The following is an 18484-nucleotide window of genomic DNA, read 5'->3' as shown; positions in this document are numbered from 1 at the left end:
CCTGGTCCGAGAGACTGCAGAGCCCAGCAGCGCCCACTCACCTGAGGTGACTTCGTCCGGTGCCATCCTGGTGCCCACTCAAATCACTGGCTAGTGATTCAGAACTTGGTCCCCTCTGCTTACAGGTTTCTTCTTCCCTGATCCAGGCTTGGATCACTCCGAACTTTCTTCACTGGCCGCCTGCCAGCAACTCTTCCTTCAGGCTCCTGGATCTTCAACGAGGGTTTCCGACGCAACTTCAACCCTATGCAGCCGCAGCCCCTGGGCTAGGTAACCTGAGTACTCCGGTGCTCCAGCATAGTCCAACACCCTAAGTGTTCGGATCCACCCCCGTTTTCGACCCACCTAGTCGGGTTCGCCCGAGAACAGTAACTTTGCAACTGCTAGCCTCCATAGACTTTTTCCCGCCTTACGCGTGAGAGTTCCCACTCTGCACACGACGTCCACAGGCCTCCTGCATCTAATCCCAGTGTTTAGAATTGTAGGCCTAGCGATTCCTGAGTCTAGAAAAGTATTACTTACCTGCTAGCAAGTTCGCATTCCACTTACTGAGTATATGATTTTTCGTGCCCCTAGGGCATTTGTGTAAATTGTGCGACTTAAAGTATTTTCGTAAGAGTTTTGTTGTGTGCTTAGCTGCCTGACTCATAAAGAGTTCAGGGTAGTCTTGTTATAAATAAATATCTGTTTATTTTCATAACAACTTGTGTGGTGTCCTTTCACTTGGTGTTCAAGGGGTAATGTGATGGTAAAACAGCTGGCTTAACACGCCCTCTAGAGTCTTAGCCTTAGACTGCTCGTATCCATGCTACTAGGATAGCTGGTCTATAAGGTTGACTTACAACCAATCATCAATAAGGGTTGTTTGGACTGATACATAGTGATCACTAGAATAGTGAACACTGCATATCAGGCCAACTTATCACAAGGCCCTTCAAAAACCTTAAAACTACAGGAGATTTAAAAAGAGATGGCTGGTCAGGCAAACAAAGAAATGCCGACAGCGCTGAAAGATAGCCCTTCACTGTGGCAACAGCAAGCCCCTGTCGCGCCAGAGAAAGGGCAAACTGGAGAACATCAGACAAATGGGATCTCAAAGGGTCAATAGATTTTTCCCCACACCACGTGACAAATTTTGACCATCTATAAGAATAGATAGACTTAGTGGAGTCACGCCTGGCTGACAAGATGACATCCACAACGTCAGGCGGGAGGGAAAAGGAATTCAGGTTGCCCCGTTCAATCTCCAGGCATGAAGGTGTAATGTCTGGAGATGGGGGTGTAGAACCTGCCCCTCCATCTGAGAGAGGAGGTCTGCCCTGAGAGGTAGACGGAGCGGCGGGTGAGAGGAGAGGTGGAGAAGATCTGTATACCACACCCTTCTTGGCCAGTCCGGGGCAATCAATATGACTTGGGCCCGGTCTTGGCGAATCTTCCTCAGAACCCGAGGAATCAAAGGTATGGGAGGAAACGCGTAAAGGAGTTGATTTCCCCAACCCAACTGGAACGCGTCCCCCAAGGCTCCTTGCATCGGATACTGGAGACTGCAGAAAAGACAGGCAGTGAGCATTCTCGCAAGTGGCGAACAGGTCCACCCGAGGAGTCCCCCACATCTGAAAGATGTCGTGAACGACCTCCGGGTGAAGCCTCCACTCGTGGTCGGCAGAGAACTGCCGACTGAGACTGTCTGCACGAACGTTCAGAACTCCGGCCAGATGATTCGCCATCAGACAAATCTGATGGTCCTGAACGCAGGACCAGAGACGCAGAGCCTTTCTGCAGAGACACTGCGACCCCACTCCTCCCTGCTTGTTGATATACCACATCGCGGTCGTGTTGTCCGTCAGGACCTGAACCGAACAACCGCGAAGGGAGGGGAGGAAGGCCTTGAGCGCCAAACGTATCGTCCGCAATTCTAGAAGGTGGATGTGAAGCAACCTTTCCTCTGGAGACCAAAGACCCTTGACCTCCAGATCCCCCAGATGAGCACCCCACCCTAGAGTGGATGCATCCGTTATCACTGTGGTCACCGGAGGAGGCAACTGAAAAGGCTTCCCCTGAGACAGGTTGCCTTCCACGCCCCACCAAGATAGATCCGCCACAGCTTCTCTGGAGATCCTCACTGACTCCCTGAGATCTCCGTTGTGCTGATACCACTGCCTGCGGATGCACCACTGAAGCGCCCTCATGTGCCAGCGTGCATGGTTGACCAACAGAATGCATGAAGCCATTAGACCGAGCAGGCGAAGGACTTTCAGGACTGGAACGACCGCTCCATTGTAAAATAAAGGAATCATTTCCTGTATGTCGTGAATCCTTTGAGGAGGAGGGAATGCACGACATACAGTTGTGTCCAGTACAGCATCTATGAACAGGTTGCGCTGGGAGGGCACCAGGTGAGACTTGGGTACATTTATCGAAAAACCCAACTGGGTTGTCTCTCGCAGATGATGGAGCACTCTCTCTGACGACTGCTTTGATCAGCCAGTCGTCCAAATAAGGGAATACAGGAATCCCTGACCTTCTGAGATGCGCCGCCACCACCGCCATCACCTTGGTGAAGACTCGAGGCGCAGTAGTAAGCCCAAACGAAAGGACCGCAAACTGATAGTGCCGCGAACCCACCGTAAAACAGAGATACTTCCTGTGCGACTTCAGGATGGGGATGTGAAAGTACGCATCATGCAAGTCGAGCGACACCATCCAGTCTTCTTCCAGCAGTGCCTGAAGAACCTGAGCAAGGGTGAGCATCTTGAATTTCTCTTGATTCAGAAAAAAATTCAAGATCCTGAGATCCAGGATTGGACGAAGTCTGCCATCCTTTTTGGGAATCAGGAAATACCGGGAGTAGCATCCCTGACCCCTTTCCTGCTCTGGGACCACCTCTATCGCACCCTTTCCTAACAGAGTTTGAACTTCCTCCTGTAGGAGTAACAGATGTTCCTCTGAGCAATATCCCGGGCAAGGAGGGTAATTGGGAGGGAATTCCCGAAAGGGAAGGGCATACCCATTTTCTACGAGATTGAGAACCCAAAGATCTGATGTAACCGATTCCCAATCTCGTAGAAAGTGGGTAAGCCGACCCCCCCACCGGACCCACATTATCCTGAATGGCGGATCTAGGGCTGCTTTTCTGTGGCTGGGGGGTTGGAGGAGGTGGAGGAGGAAGAGGCTTGACGCCCTCGAGGACGTGCCCTTTGCTTTCCCCTGTATGACCTATACAAGGTATTTTCCTGCTGCTGCTGTTATTGCTGCTGTTGACCTTGTCTATAGGTACGAAAAGAAGAGCGTCCAAAACCTCTGAACTTCCTGGTCGTTGAACCATTTACTTGAAGACCAAGAGATCTTGCAGTTGCCCTGCTATCCTTAAATCTCTCTAAGGCTGTATCTGCCTTCTTGCCAAAGAGTCCTTCACCATCAAAAGGCAGATCTAACAATGCAGACTGTACATCAGCAGAAAAATCAGAGGATTTTAGCCAAGCAGAGCGTCTTGTGGCAACTGCAGTGCCCATGATCCTTGCAACAGAATCTGCAGTATCAAGACCGCTCTGGATAACTTGACGAGCTGCCGCTTGAGTATCAGATAAAACTTCCTCAAAGTCACCTCTGCAGTCTTCTGGAACCTTAGAAATCAATGAACGCATTGAGTCCATAAGTGCGTGTACATATCTTCCCATAAGACAAGTGGCATTCGTTGATTTTAACGCCATACTTGAGGAGGAGAAAGTTTTCTTGGCCACTTGATCCTGTTTTCTAGCTTCCTTGTCACCAGGCACTTGTGGAAAAGCACCAACTGACGTTTTTGAGCATGCAGCTTGAATCACCAGACTTTCAGGAGAAGGGTGAGATGACAAAAAGGCAGGGTCTTCAGGAGCCACTCTATATCTCCTAGCCACACCTTTTGAGACAGCAGGAGCAGAAAGAGGCTTTTTCCACACTTCCATAATGGGTTCAGTTAACGCCTCATTAAAAGGGAGTAATGGTTCCACAGCTGAGCTCGGAGAATGGAGAACCTCAGTAAGCAGATTTGATTTAAATTCAACAGTAGGCAATGTCAAACCTAAAAGTCCTGCTGCCTTTTTCATTACCACATGATATGGCTGAACATCCTTAGAGGGCGCATCGGGACCTGATGGCAATACCCACTCTGGGGAAAATTCAAGACCACTAGCATCAGCTAGCTCCTCGAAATAATTTTCATCCAGTTCACCTTCTTCTAAGTCTGAATGAGACTCCTAATACCTTGGTTCTTCCAGGAGACGTTGAGCTTCTCTCCTAGATCTTTGCTTAACACGGATTGCAGCCGGATCCACTGTCGACTCAGACGGCGCCGGAGCCGACGTCGGTACCGAATCTGAAGGCTTAGAAGGATGGTCCAGAGATTTGCTCGGAGCGGGCGACGCCGGTGCTGGAGTCGTCGACTTCGGTCGAGCCGGCGTCGACAACGGCGTCGACCTCGGTGGAGCTGGGTACTGCCACAGCGGAGTCGGGGCTGGCATATAGGGCATGAAAGGTGCCGGGGCATAAGAGTGAGGCACATCCAAATTAAATGCCATTGGACCCATGGGACCCGAAGGTGCACCAGAGGGGTACCATGGCCTCGAGAATACACCATACATATCGTTGAGAAACGCTGAAGGATCCTGACCTGGTGCTGGAAAAGGTGGATGATCACCCTCAGGTCGATCTCGAGGCAGATTCGAATCTGTTTCAACAACAGGAGTCGATTCCTCTTCTACAACAGGAACTTCATCGACCTCTTCTTGAGCCGGAGTCGGCGCCGGAGTCGGATCGGAAACCGGAGTCGGAGAATGAACTTGCGACTCCGAAGGCGATGCCTCACCTTCTCGATCTGAAATCTCTTGTGGCGGGATCACTTTCGATTGAACCTTCTTGGGTGATCTCGACCTCGAGCCCGACTTCTCACCCGAATGACGTCGAGATTCATGTCTCCTTTTCTTATGCTTCTTATGCGACCTCGAAGCATGATCCGATGAAGACTTCGAAGCCGACGCCTCTCGAGATCTTGACCTTGACCTCTTCGAGCGGGATTTTGAAGACTTCTTTTCTTTATCAGCTTTCAGTTTTGCCACAAGAAGCTTGGTCTCCCTTTCTCGCAGGGCCTTTGGATTCATTTTTTGACACGACGAACACCCATCCACGTCGTGGTCGGAGCTCAAACACCAAATACAGTCTTGGTGTGGGTCCGTAACGGACATCATCTTTCCGCATTCCCTGCAGGGTTTAAATCCCGTCTTCTTTGTCGACATAATAAAGAAACAAAGAGGCAAGAGAACAGAGAAACGAAAAGAAATAGTAACAGAGTTACCAAAAGCTACTGAGTATCCCGAAACCGTTAGCGTCGACGACGCGGAAAAAAGGGAACTGATGTCATCACGCCGGCGTGGGCCATTTGTAGGCGTCGGTGACGTCAGCGGAGTCGCGAGCGATGTCGTGTCTCTATGACGTCCAAGTCCACGTCGGCGCGAGGCTACAAAAAGAATTTTCGAATGTTGCTGACACAAGGGGATATTCACAAGGTGAGGAATCCACACGGCAGATGTATCTATCAGAACGTCCCATTCTTTATCTGGGTTCGGGACTTGATGTACATCATGATCTTCGTCAGATGAGTCATCATCATCATGAATAGCTATAATCTCTTGGTGGATTTCTCTCGGCTCCGGTTCCGAAGGTCGAGACACCTGAGTAGTCACTGTAATTGAAGAAGTGGCAGGAATTGATGGAGGAGGCGGCTGCGTTTGCTGCTCAGAAGCTTGAGACGGAAACCTTTTCTTGTAGTCCTGTAGCATCATTTGTAAGTCCATTATAAAAGAGGAAGGCATTGCCACCATATCCTGATGAGATTGATGTTGAGGTCTATCTTGTTGATCATAATGGTGTTCTCCTGTATAGTAATCGTCAGAATCTGAATCCTGATATTTCACCTGAAGTTGGGATGGGATATAAGCATCCCCATAAGGACTATCCTCCTCCTCTGAAAGTTCTTCCTCAAAGAATAAAGTTGGAGGCAAGAGTGTCACTCTGTAAGGAGATGTCTTCTCAGGAGTGATCTGCTGCCTTCTTATTGATATCTGGACTTTTTGAATCATCGACGAGCTCGTCGTCGACGGGACCGTCGACGGAGAAAGAGCTCGTCGACATCGTAGCCGTCGACACTATCGTCTGCGTCATCGTCGTCGAAGAGGTCATCATCATCGTCGACGACAAGGGGACAGGTACCTGAAACGTCGATGAAGATAACACCGCAGCTCGACGGAGCTGTAACTGAAACCAGTTGCACTTTAGATGTCGTCGTCGCCGTACTCAAGTTTTCGTCGTCGAAGGATGGTTTTTTCTATACGATTTTCCTTCCTGAGGGACAGAAGCTGGTTTCTTGAATATCTTCTCCTTTTCAGATGGTGGAGAAGCAATAGAAGGAGTTTGATGTACCTTCTTTGATGGTTGTACCGTAGCAATTTGTCCCAGCCTCTCCTTTACACCTCAGTGAGGAGAGTTTTTTGGGACTGGGCCTTTCAGACCTATCAGAGGTCTTTTGTGAGGCCTTAACAGGGGATTCAGATCAAGTTGAAGGGGAAGACCTACCCCTTTTCCTGGATCTTCTGGAGGACGCAGCCGAGGAAGAATCCTCACTGTCAGATGATAGAACCTCCTTACGAGACTTCATCTTCTGCAACCAGGTTAATAAACGGCCTTCCCTGTCTCTCAAGGTCTTGGTGGAGAAGGTCCTGCAGATCTTACAATCCGTGGCTTTATGATCAGGGTGCAAGCAGTATATACAGTCTTTATGCTTGTCCTCAATGTACAGCCTTTTCTTTAAACAAGTAGCACAGGCTTTAAATAAAGCCTTCTTTTCCTTATCAGACATTGTATAGTAGAAAAAAGAAGAGAAAATCCAAAGCTGAAGAGAAATCTGAGAAGAGCTCAGTGGAGACTCCCTTAGCACAACGTGCAGTAGAAAATCTGAGGCTCTGAGGCTTTTTCAGGAGGGTTCTATGGGGTGAGGCTGATCTGATTGGTTGTTTCTATTTTTTGGTCTCTTTTACAAAAAGAGGGCGATATGCTACAAAATAAGATGAGGCCTGGGCCTTTCTTTCTCTTTTGTAACTACTGCGATGGTATTTTCTGTTTACCGAGGCTCTCATTCCGACAAGGGGGGATGATACAAAGCATGGGAATCTATGAAAGTCCAATACTGGGGAAATACATATTTTTATAACTACTGTGTGGTTCTCCTTTCATTTAACCAATATAATAAGGTTGCTTTCTGGAAAAAACAAGCTGCTTAACATTCCTTCAAGACTGAGCCTGAAGGCTGCTCTCCACAGTTACCACTTGGATAGCTTTCTTTGACCACTTAAATCACCATAAGGGTTGTTTGGACTGGTGCAAGGTGTCCACTTTAATTAGTGGACAGCATACACCAGGCCAACTTCTTGCAAACAGCACCAGTGCAGACCCATCCATGGATCCAAGGTGCATGACTGGTGCCAGGGACGAACCTGCAGATCGAAGACCAGTATGGGTCCCTCCCAAATCTGTCGGGAGCGAAGGCACTCTAGTGTGAACAGGCAGCCCAAATAGGAGAGGCATGACCGCACAAAATTCATGGAATTGGTCGGGGGTCGCTTCGGCTCCTGGAAACTCAGGGCGGTAAAGAGATGGCCCAGGCCCATTCTCAACTGTAGAACAAGAGCTCGAATACCGACGCTCCTTAGTCACATCGGATAACTTCAACGGACAGGGTGAAGTTGAAGACCTCTTCGACTTCTTGTTTTTTTTTATGTTTGTGGGATTTACCTGAACGCCCAGGTGACTTCGACTGCAATGACGAGCGCTTGGAATGGCTCCAGGACTGATTCCAACACCTTCCTCTCCTCTGGGATAGAGATTGTTGTGTCACACGTCTAGCAGTAAGGAGCTTCAGGGGCAACTGCCTCAAGGCCTTGGGGTGATAGAACAGCAATCGATTCAACTCTTGGTGTCGTAGTTGTGCTAGAGACAGCAAAAGTAGATGAGGCGGGGATCCATCACTGACATCTGCCAGTAACAGGTGCCATAGGGCTTCAAAACAGCCTTCCTCACGTACATCCCTGCCAAACCAGGAAACAATGTCTCAAAAATCTTTGACTAAAGGGTCGAAAAAAGATCAGTCAAAGAGTCGGATCTGCGATGACTGCTGCGGAGAGCAAGGAACTGACGTCAGAGTGCTGGTGTCTATATGGGCACTGTTCACATCACTTCCAGCACGGACAAAGCCAATGACGCCACGCAGAGCGGAACGTCGCATCCCTACCAGAGCACACGGTACTGTGCCCAAAAAATGTCCAGCTCCAGTCTGACACTTGGCGATAAATCTAATGTAAGTAATATGCGGTTAGGCGGCTCTATCAGATTGGGGATCGCTTGATGAACCGACACGCCCCAAAAGCTAAGGTCACCTCAGCCCAGCTGTTGAGGACAAGCAAGAGAAAGACCCAGGCTGAGTAGTGGCTTCATTACCATCACAAATGAATATGTAAATAGTAGGCCTTTTATGCATCCTTCATGTTCCTTTAACTAACAGTAGAATAAATACTTTTATTTTGCATTTATTTTCACCAGGCAAATCCACCTTTCAACTGTTATCTCCTTCTGCTATGTAAACAGCCAAATAGCATTTGCCTATGTTCAATCATCACTGCTAAGTAGAATACTTCAGAACGAAAAGTTTTCTCAATCATTATAAATAAGGAAATGCAAATAAAGTAAGTAAAAAGTGAGTTGGCATCCCCTCAAACCTTCCAGTATAGTATCTGAACCCACCTTCTTTGTTGCTCTTGTGGGGCAATGATCATTGGAATTCACCTCCAGCGTTGGGAACTATCCCACCAGCTAGAACACGTCACCCATATTAAGGAATTGTTTGAACAATTGTCGTAACCTGCACTGCTCCAGAGATATCACAGGCTGAAGTTTCAGCCACCGACTGCACCAAATGAGCTATTAATTATTGACCCAACTTGTCACTGTGACTACCAGTGGGTGTTCCCAGTTACCATGGTAGTCTTTCTAGCAGAAATACTCTATTCAGACCCCCCCAGGATATGCGGCATGGATTAGCAACTTTAGCGGCACAAAAATTGAAATTTAGCGGCACAAATATGGAAATTTAGCGGCAATTTTGCTGCATTTTATTTGCCCATTTTTCCTACAACAACCACAGATATCTTCGTTTTTTGAGTTATTTAACAACATGAAGCTATGAGACTCCATTGCTGCCGCTTTCTGTCCCGAAGGGAGACAGGAGGTGGCACGCGTGGACAGGAGATGTGCACGCGTACGGACAGGAGATGTGCATACCGTACACGTGCACATCTCCTGTCCCCAGAGGCTGGCAGCGCACGTATCATGCGTCTTCAGTTTCCCTTCCCCCGTCGCTCCACGGAGCCAGCTTGTTTTTTACACTCTTAGCTGTCTCTACGCTGTCTCTAACGCTGTCGTTTGTATTGATTTTTGAGGGATTGTGACTCCTTTTTTGGCAGGTTAAAATATTGTGCTTGACACATCCTATCGCAACAGAACAAGCTTCACTTAGGGTTTTATAGATAGAAGAGCCTTGTAAACTAAATTTTGAATGGAGCAGAGCCTCAGCTGCAGAGGACTTAAAAGGACATCTTAAGAATGTACGGTCGCGGCCAATGGCTTCGCAAGTCAATTCGAGCTGAGGAGGCGGTCAGTGTCAGGTTCTGTCTGACATATGACAGACTCTGCCCTACCTCTACCGGCCTTAACTAGCACACGTCAAATTACTAATATAAAAGGCTACGAATAAAATCAGAAAAGTGTAGTAAGCTCATATTCAGCAGGTGACCTACCGAGGGAAATATGATTGTGCCGTCAAACTCTTTTATGCAACAAGACTTCATTTTACTACACAAAATGAACCCCTTCTTCTCAGGTTGTACTGCCCATTCGTCTGGGTCATGGAACAGTATTTTTGAATTTCAAGGCTAGTCCTCACAACACCGCATGCATGCTACCAGAAGTGATATGCCTGCTCAAACAGAATTACAGTGACGGCATATTACACTGTCTTTGTACTTACGTTACAACGATCATTTAGAGTAAAAACATGCAATTGTTCAGAGTGTGACAAAGCATCATCTCATTGGGTTTATGTACCTGAGAACAAGATCTCTAAGTAACCAGAGGGGTCAACAAGTTAAAATACTTACATTGTGGACTCTGACTTTCAACCTTCTGAGGCTGATAACAGAAAGAGTGGCTCAGTTGGCAATATTTAAAGCACAATAATGATATCAGACGTATACCAGAAATAAATAAAACATCATCCACTATTTTACTTTCAAAATTAAATGTAGTGAAATTTACAAAGGCACAGCTGTGAAGTGCTCCTCGTTGGAATGGCGCCTTATTTCATCACCATTTCCTTTAAGAATAAAAGAAGACAGAAAGAAAGAAAAAAAGAATGTTGCAACTATTACCCTACAAAGTTTATATACGGCCCCCTTACATTTCGATTGCTACCGCATTTCAACGTCAAAATGTCCTGATTTCAATCGTGGAATCCTCACACCTATGTATTGCTCATTATTACTTTCCCACCACAAAACTTGATGATGTGGGCTATATCGCTGGCTCACTCCTTGCCATGCACGTGCCACTGTCTGCAGCGTCCTCATTTGCTGACAAAAGGGGTCTTGCGCCAGCTGAAGGCTGCCTGGCACAATAATACAAACTTGGCAGCAGCTGCCCCTGTAATTCTCGTAGGATGCAGCCGGCTAATGGCTCATGTCTGTCATGTGTTGCTATTGTTCTATTCTGGAACCTTTTAATATTGTGATGTAAGCGGCTGCTTGGACTGCATTAAAGGAATAATGCATAATGTCAGCCTCCGTGTCTTTAATGAAATCCAGATTCTCTAGTCATGTTAATATGAGAATCGCAATTTGCCATTATCCCCTTTCCACATGTCCTCAGATAAGATTATACGAGAGGTTATAAATGAGGTACAGAAGAACATGCTACGCCAGCCATGTGGCTCTATGTCAGCAGAAGCTGCAAGAGCCGTTCCTTACCCGGTTCCCAGCACAGGTCTTGTGTCTCTCTTGTCACTTCCTCGATACAGCCGAAAAGTGCAGCAGCAGCTGCTCATTTGCCGGCACACCTCTTTCCACCAATCCTGGCCCAGCTTTATTAAGAGCAGCGGGCGCTTCAACAAGGACAATGAACAGCGAGGCCTGCAGGGGCGTGTCAGCAGCTGAGCCGTGGTTTCGCTTTAAGACTCCAGCCGAAGAAATGTGTGTATGCACCCCGTGTGAATCGCAGTAGCTGCTGCCTTTTTGTGAAGCTCGGAACGCCGCATTGCATTGTAGGGCTTGTAGTTTTTTTGCAGCCTATATTAATACTGGTTCCATTTTATGTTCAGGCCATTTGTAAAGTCGTGTGCCTGAGACACGTTTTCAGCTAAATGGGCATGTCTGGATTTCGGCTCACTTTTGTTCAAATAGCGGCATTTTTACAAAAGTGCCAATTTCGCTGGCACTTTTGTAAAAATCGCTGCATTTTTACAAAAGTGATGATTTCGCGGCAAACCACGAAATCGCGAAATCCTGGAGGGTCTGTCTATTGAGTCTAGCAGGTTTTAAGATGCATGACCCTACAACTCTAGAACCTCTTTTTGCGACAATATTGGGAAGATTTCCTGTATTTGGCCATCGTTTGCCAACAGAGACTCCAGATGGACTCAGGGCTACACTGACAAGGACTTTGAATCCCTACTGGTCGCTAGGACCAGCCATCTGGACGCACCAAGGATGTCCCAAGGATTTCTGAGCGTGGGAACCCTGTTTCGTGCTTGCCGTTTTGGAGGAGCCATATTTAAAGGCTATAGGCTTGACTATTTTCAGTGGTGGCTGGTGCCTACTTGTAGAGTGGGCCCTCACTGCTTGATCCCACCAACCAGAGATTTAAAGGCTAAAGGACAAATATGGCTGTTACATTCGAGTACAGCATTACTTTTTCCCCCAGACACGAGTGGTAAACAACCTTACCCACATAGGATACAGCACATTAGCTTCTAACTGCCCATGGACTCCAAATAACAGCGACACAGCTGACACAATGGAACCATGCACAAAATCTATATTGCCACACCATGATGCAGATATCAAGACCAGACAGACAAATCATTACAGTTTAAAAGAAGGAGCAGAGAAACTTATGCAAGTAAAAGGTCGTACAACCTGGATATTTCTTCTAGATCAATTGAAAAGTTTTGCAATCCATGCCAACTTTCCAACAAGCCCTAAAATCAAGACATTTACAGAAACATTTCCTTTGGTTTCAAAGTACACAACTTTCTCCTCTTCAGTTCTTGGGCACACGATTCATTTACATTTAACATTCTGCCTTACCTTCTTCAGCTTCTTGCTGTAACGTTGCACTTTGCTCTTCAAAACATCCAATTACAGATTCTATTTGAGGGGGTTGAATACGTTGCTGACTAAGTATTACACGAATGTTGCCAATTTCTTTCTTTAAAAGTTTAATTCGTTTAGTCCTTGATCCACTTGGTTTCATTGCGCATGTTTGGTCAAGCTTCTCCAACATCTCTCTTAACTGCTCTTCTAATGACATGCTCTCTCTGTTTACAGGATTAAGCAACCAATCCACTATAAGGACAAACAGAATATTAGAATTTCAGAAAACTAGTGAAAATAAAATAAACATGAAACTTTAAGTTAATGGACTGTAAATTGCATTTGGTTTAAATAACGATTCTCAAGTAAATTAGTGTATGCTGAGGATGCCAGGTTTTGAAAATGGTGTTTACAAGACTGAAGACAAAAATAAAAGGCCAGTCAAACACTGCAGTAGCTCACATTGAGTAGAACTTCATTTTCCTAGTAAGGTTGTGTAGGAAGCTGACTCTGTATATACTATACCAAAATGAGGTATAGTGTGCACTGAGTCCAGGGATTCCCCAGAGGTATAGCCGAGGCTAAATTAACTAAGTACTAACAACTCTCTTTGTGGTAGTGTGGGCGAGCAGTTAGGCTTATCCAGAGTGTGTATTAAGCATTTATTGTATTCACTCAATCAAGGACTGATTACACACACACACAGACAGAATCCAGACCAATTAGGTAAATATAAAAAAGGTATATACTTATGTTTTAATTTAGAACAAAGTAGGTCCTGGCACAGGTAACCAAAATATACTCTCAAATGCAAGACTGTTCAGGGAAATACAGTTGTGATTAAAGTCGCAATCGTTACAGGTTTGTATATACTTTGGAAACTGTTTAAATTACACAGTAATGACTTTCAGATTACTTTATAGTTACTTTTGGATTACTTTGAGTACTGGGGTGGTATGCCTAGATACCACACCCTAAGATCTCACGTTACAAGGTAAGTAAGACTTTTCATACATTTGCAGTTTAGTTCTCGCTTCCCATACATGTTAGAATTAAATGTCATTGACCCATCCCTTATGCTTTATACTGCGATAGTCCGCATTCATGTAGCTATTTTGTATGGACTTCCATTGCATATGCATGTGACCAGTCCTTTCGAACATTGTGCGGGTTAAAGTTAGAATCTGTGATGCCATTTTCTGCCACGTAGCTGCCATATTGCTCTGTGATCGAAACCAGGCCTATGTGCCCCTTTTTGCTTGCCTCAGCAGAAAGCTGCACTTCAGTTATTTCCTTTTATCGTATTCAAGGTTGAAACCTAAATTTACTAATGAATAGCCTGTTCTACGCTTGCATGCCTATCCTTGGTTGTAGTTGTGCTCCCACATTAGAAAGAGCTGAGACCGAACAAGACGACCTTGGGAGTCTGATAAAGTGTACCCATTCTGCAGGTGGTAGCCCATCCTTCTGTGCCTTCTTTGTTCAGCCTTTGCCCAAGCTGTAATTTTCCACCAGGGGCGCGACTTGGGAGGTGTTGAAAAGCTTATTAACCCCCGTGGCGGTTATCACCCGATAGCTTCTTTAGGGGACGGTTCCTTTTCATGTCTTCACAGAGTGGGTTTCAGGAATGTACAACTTAGACTCGGGGTTCCATCAGCTATAGACACACCAGCAACGTTACAATTTTGCGTCTCTAAGGTGTGGGGAGCCTTTTTAGGGCTCGGGCATATCGTCCCACTGCGTCAGCAGTGGGCGTGGCCCAGAGTCCTTTTGTAAGGGCTTCGAAAAACATACCTAAGAATTCCAGGCTGCTCGTGCTTTTTTTGTGTGTTTTTTTCGGTATCTGCATTGCCATTGGTGTTCGAGTGCGTGTGGTTTAGAAAGAGAACACACATTAGGCCATAGGCGATCGAGTAGCTCCACCTATGGCCCATTGGTGTCTGTTACGCACACCAGAAGGCCACATATCTTCAATTATCTCGGACGTGACGGCAGAGATAATTGAAGACATATGCTGGCAGTGGCGCGCCGCGCCGCACGCACCACTCGCGGGAATTTCTTTTTTTTTTTTTTTTTTACAACCCTAAATCCACTATGAAAGGTGCATTGGAAACCATACTTGGGACGAGAAATGCTGCCTCTACGCTGCTTGCACGGCGAGCTTCGAGCATTTGAAAGTATTCCTTCCGGGAAAAGCCACAGTGGAGAAAATACAGTCACCGGCAGTGCTGCTGCAATAATTTACAAAGCCAAGCTCTAGAAGGTGTTCTGTTTTGTGTGTTTTTTTACGAACCTAAATCCACTCTTAAAGGTGCCTTTCAAACTATACTTGGGACGAGAAATGCTGCCTCTACGCTGCTTGCACGGCGAGCTTCGAGCATGGTTAAAGCCTCGAGGAAGTCCTGGAGACCAGTGTGTGACCTGTTCTCTTTACCTCCATGCTGCCATTCCCCTTCTCCCCGAGATAACCGCTGTAGCTTACAAGCATTACCCGCACCAGATATAAATCCGATATGTTTGATAACCCTATTACTTCACTTATCGGCTTTGAGAGTGCAGAGTGTTGAGTGCATGCAGAGTGCAGAGTGCATGCAGAGTGCAGAGTGCATGTAGAGTGTTGAGTGCAGAGTGTTGAGTGCATGCAGAGTGTTGAGTGCAGGCAGAGTGTTGAGTGTTGAGTGCATGCAGAGTGCAGAGTGTTGAGAGTGTTGAGTGCAGAGTGCGACTGCAGAGTGACTGTTCCAGAGAGAGCAGGGTATGCTTGTGCACTTACACGGTGCACTGACACACAGGAGCTAAAACAAAGAACAGCTGAACACGTGTCTTGGGAGCTTCATTGAGGCAGCCGGCTCTCTGTGAGGGGAGCAGCAAGGAGGGGACGCCTCAACTAATCAAGCGCAACTACTCACAACCTACTGCACGATTACAACACAGGCCAAAGGCCAGAGCTAGGACTTTTCGCATTAGGTAGGGTGAGCAGTTATGTTATGTTATGTTAAGTTACTGGGGGTCCCGGCGCTATAGATCCTCACCACAAATACCAGCAACTAACAACACAGCCAAAACGGCACTAGAAATCTACAGGAACAACTTACAGAACAAAGAGATAGGTTTTAAGTCCCTTTCTAAAGGGAGACAAATTGGGGCACGTTCGCAACATCAGGGGCAGAGTGTTCCAAAGACGGGGGGGCAAGATAACTGAAGGAGCGACCTCCACAGCGAACACGTCTCACTGCCGGCACGATGGCATAGGCCTGGACAGCCGACCTCAAGGGTCTAGATGGAAGATAGAAATTGACCCTTCTCTGCAAATAGCCAGCGCCGAGATTGTGAAGCGCCTTAAAAGCTGTAGTTAAGGTCTTAAAGGAAATGCGCTTGCGAATCGGCAGCCAGTGCAGAGTAGCAAGGAGGTTGCTAGCCCTGGCTCTTCTGGTAAGACCAAAGATTGCCCTGGCTGCCGAGTTTTGGACTATCTGCAGGCGGGTCAGCAGATAATCAGGAAGACCCAAGTAAAGGATGTTGGCATAGTCTAGGCGAGAACCTATCAGGGCCTGCACCGTTATCTTCTTGTGTTCCAAAGATAGGTACGGCAGAAACTTTCTCAACATCCTTAAGATGGCGAAGCACTTCCCCGTCAGGCCAGCAACCTGGGCTTTGAAGGAAAGGGTGTTATCGACCAACATGCCCAGATTCTTAGCTGTAACAGAATCGCTGGCAGGGGGGAAACATGGCCGAAGGCCACCAGAGCTTCCATCTCGGGTCGGCAGGACAGCCAAAAAACAGTGTGTGAGTGTGTAGGGTGAGCAGTGTGTGAGTGTGTAGGGTGAGCAGTGTGTGAGCGTGCAGGGTGAGCGGTGTGTGAGTATTCAGGGTTAACAGTGTGTGAGTATGCAGGGTTAACAGTGTGTGAGCGTGCAGGGTGAACATTGTGTGAGCGTGTAGGGTGAGCAGTGTGTGAGCGTGTAGGGTGAGCAGTGTGTGAGTGTGTAGGGTGAGCAGTGTGTGAGTGTGTAGGGTGAGCAGTGTGTGAGTGTGTAGGGTGAGCAGTGTGTGAGTGTGTAGGGTGAGCAGTGTGTGAGTGCAGGGTGAGCAGTGTGAGCGCGTGTAGGGTGAGCAGTGAGTGTGTGTGTGTGTGTAGGGTGAGCAGTGTGTGTGTGTGCAGGGTGGACAGTGTTGTGTGCAGGGTGAACAGTGTGTGTGTGCAGGGTGAACAGTGTGTGTGCAGGGTGAACAGTGTGTGTGTGCAGGGAGAACAGTGTGTGTGTGCAGGGAGAACAGTGTGTGAGTATGCAGGGTGAACAGTGTGTGAGTATGCAGGGTGAACAGTGTGTGAGTGTGCAGGGTGAAGTGTGTGAGTGTGCAGGGTGAAGTGTGTGAGTGTGCAGGGTGAACAGTGTGTGAGTGTGCAGGGTGAACAGTGTGCGAGTGTGCAGGGTGAACAATTCCAATCCAAACCACATAATTCCACTACACACCACATGCATACACCCCATAACACATGGCTAAAAGACATTGCCATTTACAATGCCATTAGCTCTAACTCAAATAAATCCGAGACCTACTGCATTTCCAATGCTTGTTTAAATCATACCGTTTGTGGGCTAAGGTTAACATAGACTACTCGGAGTGCCAATGTCACGATGGTATAATTTGGAGGCTTTATATTAATTCAATAGAGAGTAACCTCGTGACTATGTTTTTTGTTCCTAATTTGCTTTTTTTGATTTGAACACAGGTTATGTTCTTTGGAGATCTTCCTTCCGGGCGCCATTTCGAGTTTTAACTACCAATAAACTCGGTGAGTACGCCAGGAGGAGTATGGTTATTTGGCTGTCAAAATGAAGTTGATACACATGCCTGCTGGAACATGATGCACCTCAGATAGGTGTGCATATACAGGAGGGTGTGGTGGATAATGTATGCAGCAGTACTTTTTGTTTAACACTTGGGATGTATTTGTCCACAAAATGAACTAAGTGGCTATACACCGCAGACATTGATTTTGTAAGGGGGATATTGCAAACACAATTTAATTGGGGACCTTGATTGGGGTCCATGAAATTAGCTTATACATGTAAGCTCTTGATTTATTGTGCTTTCTTTCAGTATGTTGCTTCCCGTGTTGTTGGGATTTTCCTCCACACGTAATGATCAAATTTTAATCTAGAGAAATCTTTATACCTTATTGACCGAAATGCAGTTGGGCTGAGATCAGGACTGGGAGAGATAGACGTCCTGAAGAAGACCGGGGTGACCTTTGTGGCACAGTAAGTCGGTCAAAACATGTTGACACAAGCAGTACCAGGAGGGGTGTTTTGAGAACATAATTCCTCTCTTAACACGACCCATCCATATTTCTTTTAATCCTGGATGTGGCGCCTATCAATAAAGGTTCTGTTGGTATCCACTGCATCCTTTTCTATCACTATTCACAGTCACTGGGTGATATCCACTGAATTATCACTGTGTTTGTTATATTTATGTTGTGTCTCGTCATTGTAAAACATTTTTTTCCTCCTCCCCTATGCTCCGCCCTGAGCGTGGCTACGCCAGGGCGTTTTGTAAGCAGACCCGATGATGAAGCATGTCACACACTTATGTGTGTGAGTGAGGGCGGTTTTCAAAACAGATTTGTTTTGTTTTGTCTGTGTCGAGCTGAAGAGGGTCCCCTGGGACCTCCTCACTAGGACCATCCCACTGCCCCTGCTGGCATGCCTCTGTTAGGTGACCAAGTCGACATGGCATAAAGGTTGTGTGCCATGCGAGCTAGCACTGCCTAAATTATAGGTAAGTCACTCCTCTAGCAGGCCTTACCACCCCTAAGTGAAGTCTCCCCAGCGATCAGGACATCAAGTCCAGCATTGGCTGACTGCTCCGGACCTCCAGGACGATGCCTGCCATCTGAATCCAGGGAATCCCCCTGACTGCGACCGGCTACAATAAGAAATTTCCGATGCCTGGGTGAGCTGAACAGACGGTGCCCCCGCGACCCCCTATATCTCTACCTCTGCTGCGTTGGTCTCCCCCTTGCAATCTCT

At 46.9% G+C, this 18484-nt stretch overlaps 1 protein-coding gene across 3 annotated transcripts in view; it reads right to left on the bottom strand.

Annotated features, from left to right (window-relative positions):
- The window catches only part of BRD1 (bromodomain containing 1), a 552010-nt gene that overhangs the window by 378815 nt on the left and 154711 nt on the right, over positions 1-18484 (bottom strand). For all 3 annotated transcript variants that reach the window (XM_078679620.1, XM_078679637.1, XM_078679628.1), the window contains exon 7: positions 12441-12698. In XM_078679620.1, the coding sequence (XP_078535746.1) occupies positions 12441-12698 (258 nt within the window). The remainder of the gene's footprint in view (positions 1-12440; positions 12699-18484) is intronic.

Source organism: Lissotriton helveticus, chromosome 1_1 (genome assembly GCF_964261635.1).
Source record: "Lissotriton helveticus chromosome 1_1, aLisHel1.1, whole genome shotgun sequence".
Classification (NCBI taxonomy): Eukaryota; Metazoa; Chordata; class Amphibia; order Caudata; family Salamandridae; genus Lissotriton; species Lissotriton helveticus.
The sequence above is the reverse complement of the archived record's forward strand: the minus strand, read 5'-3'. Positions and strand labels throughout refer to the sequence as shown.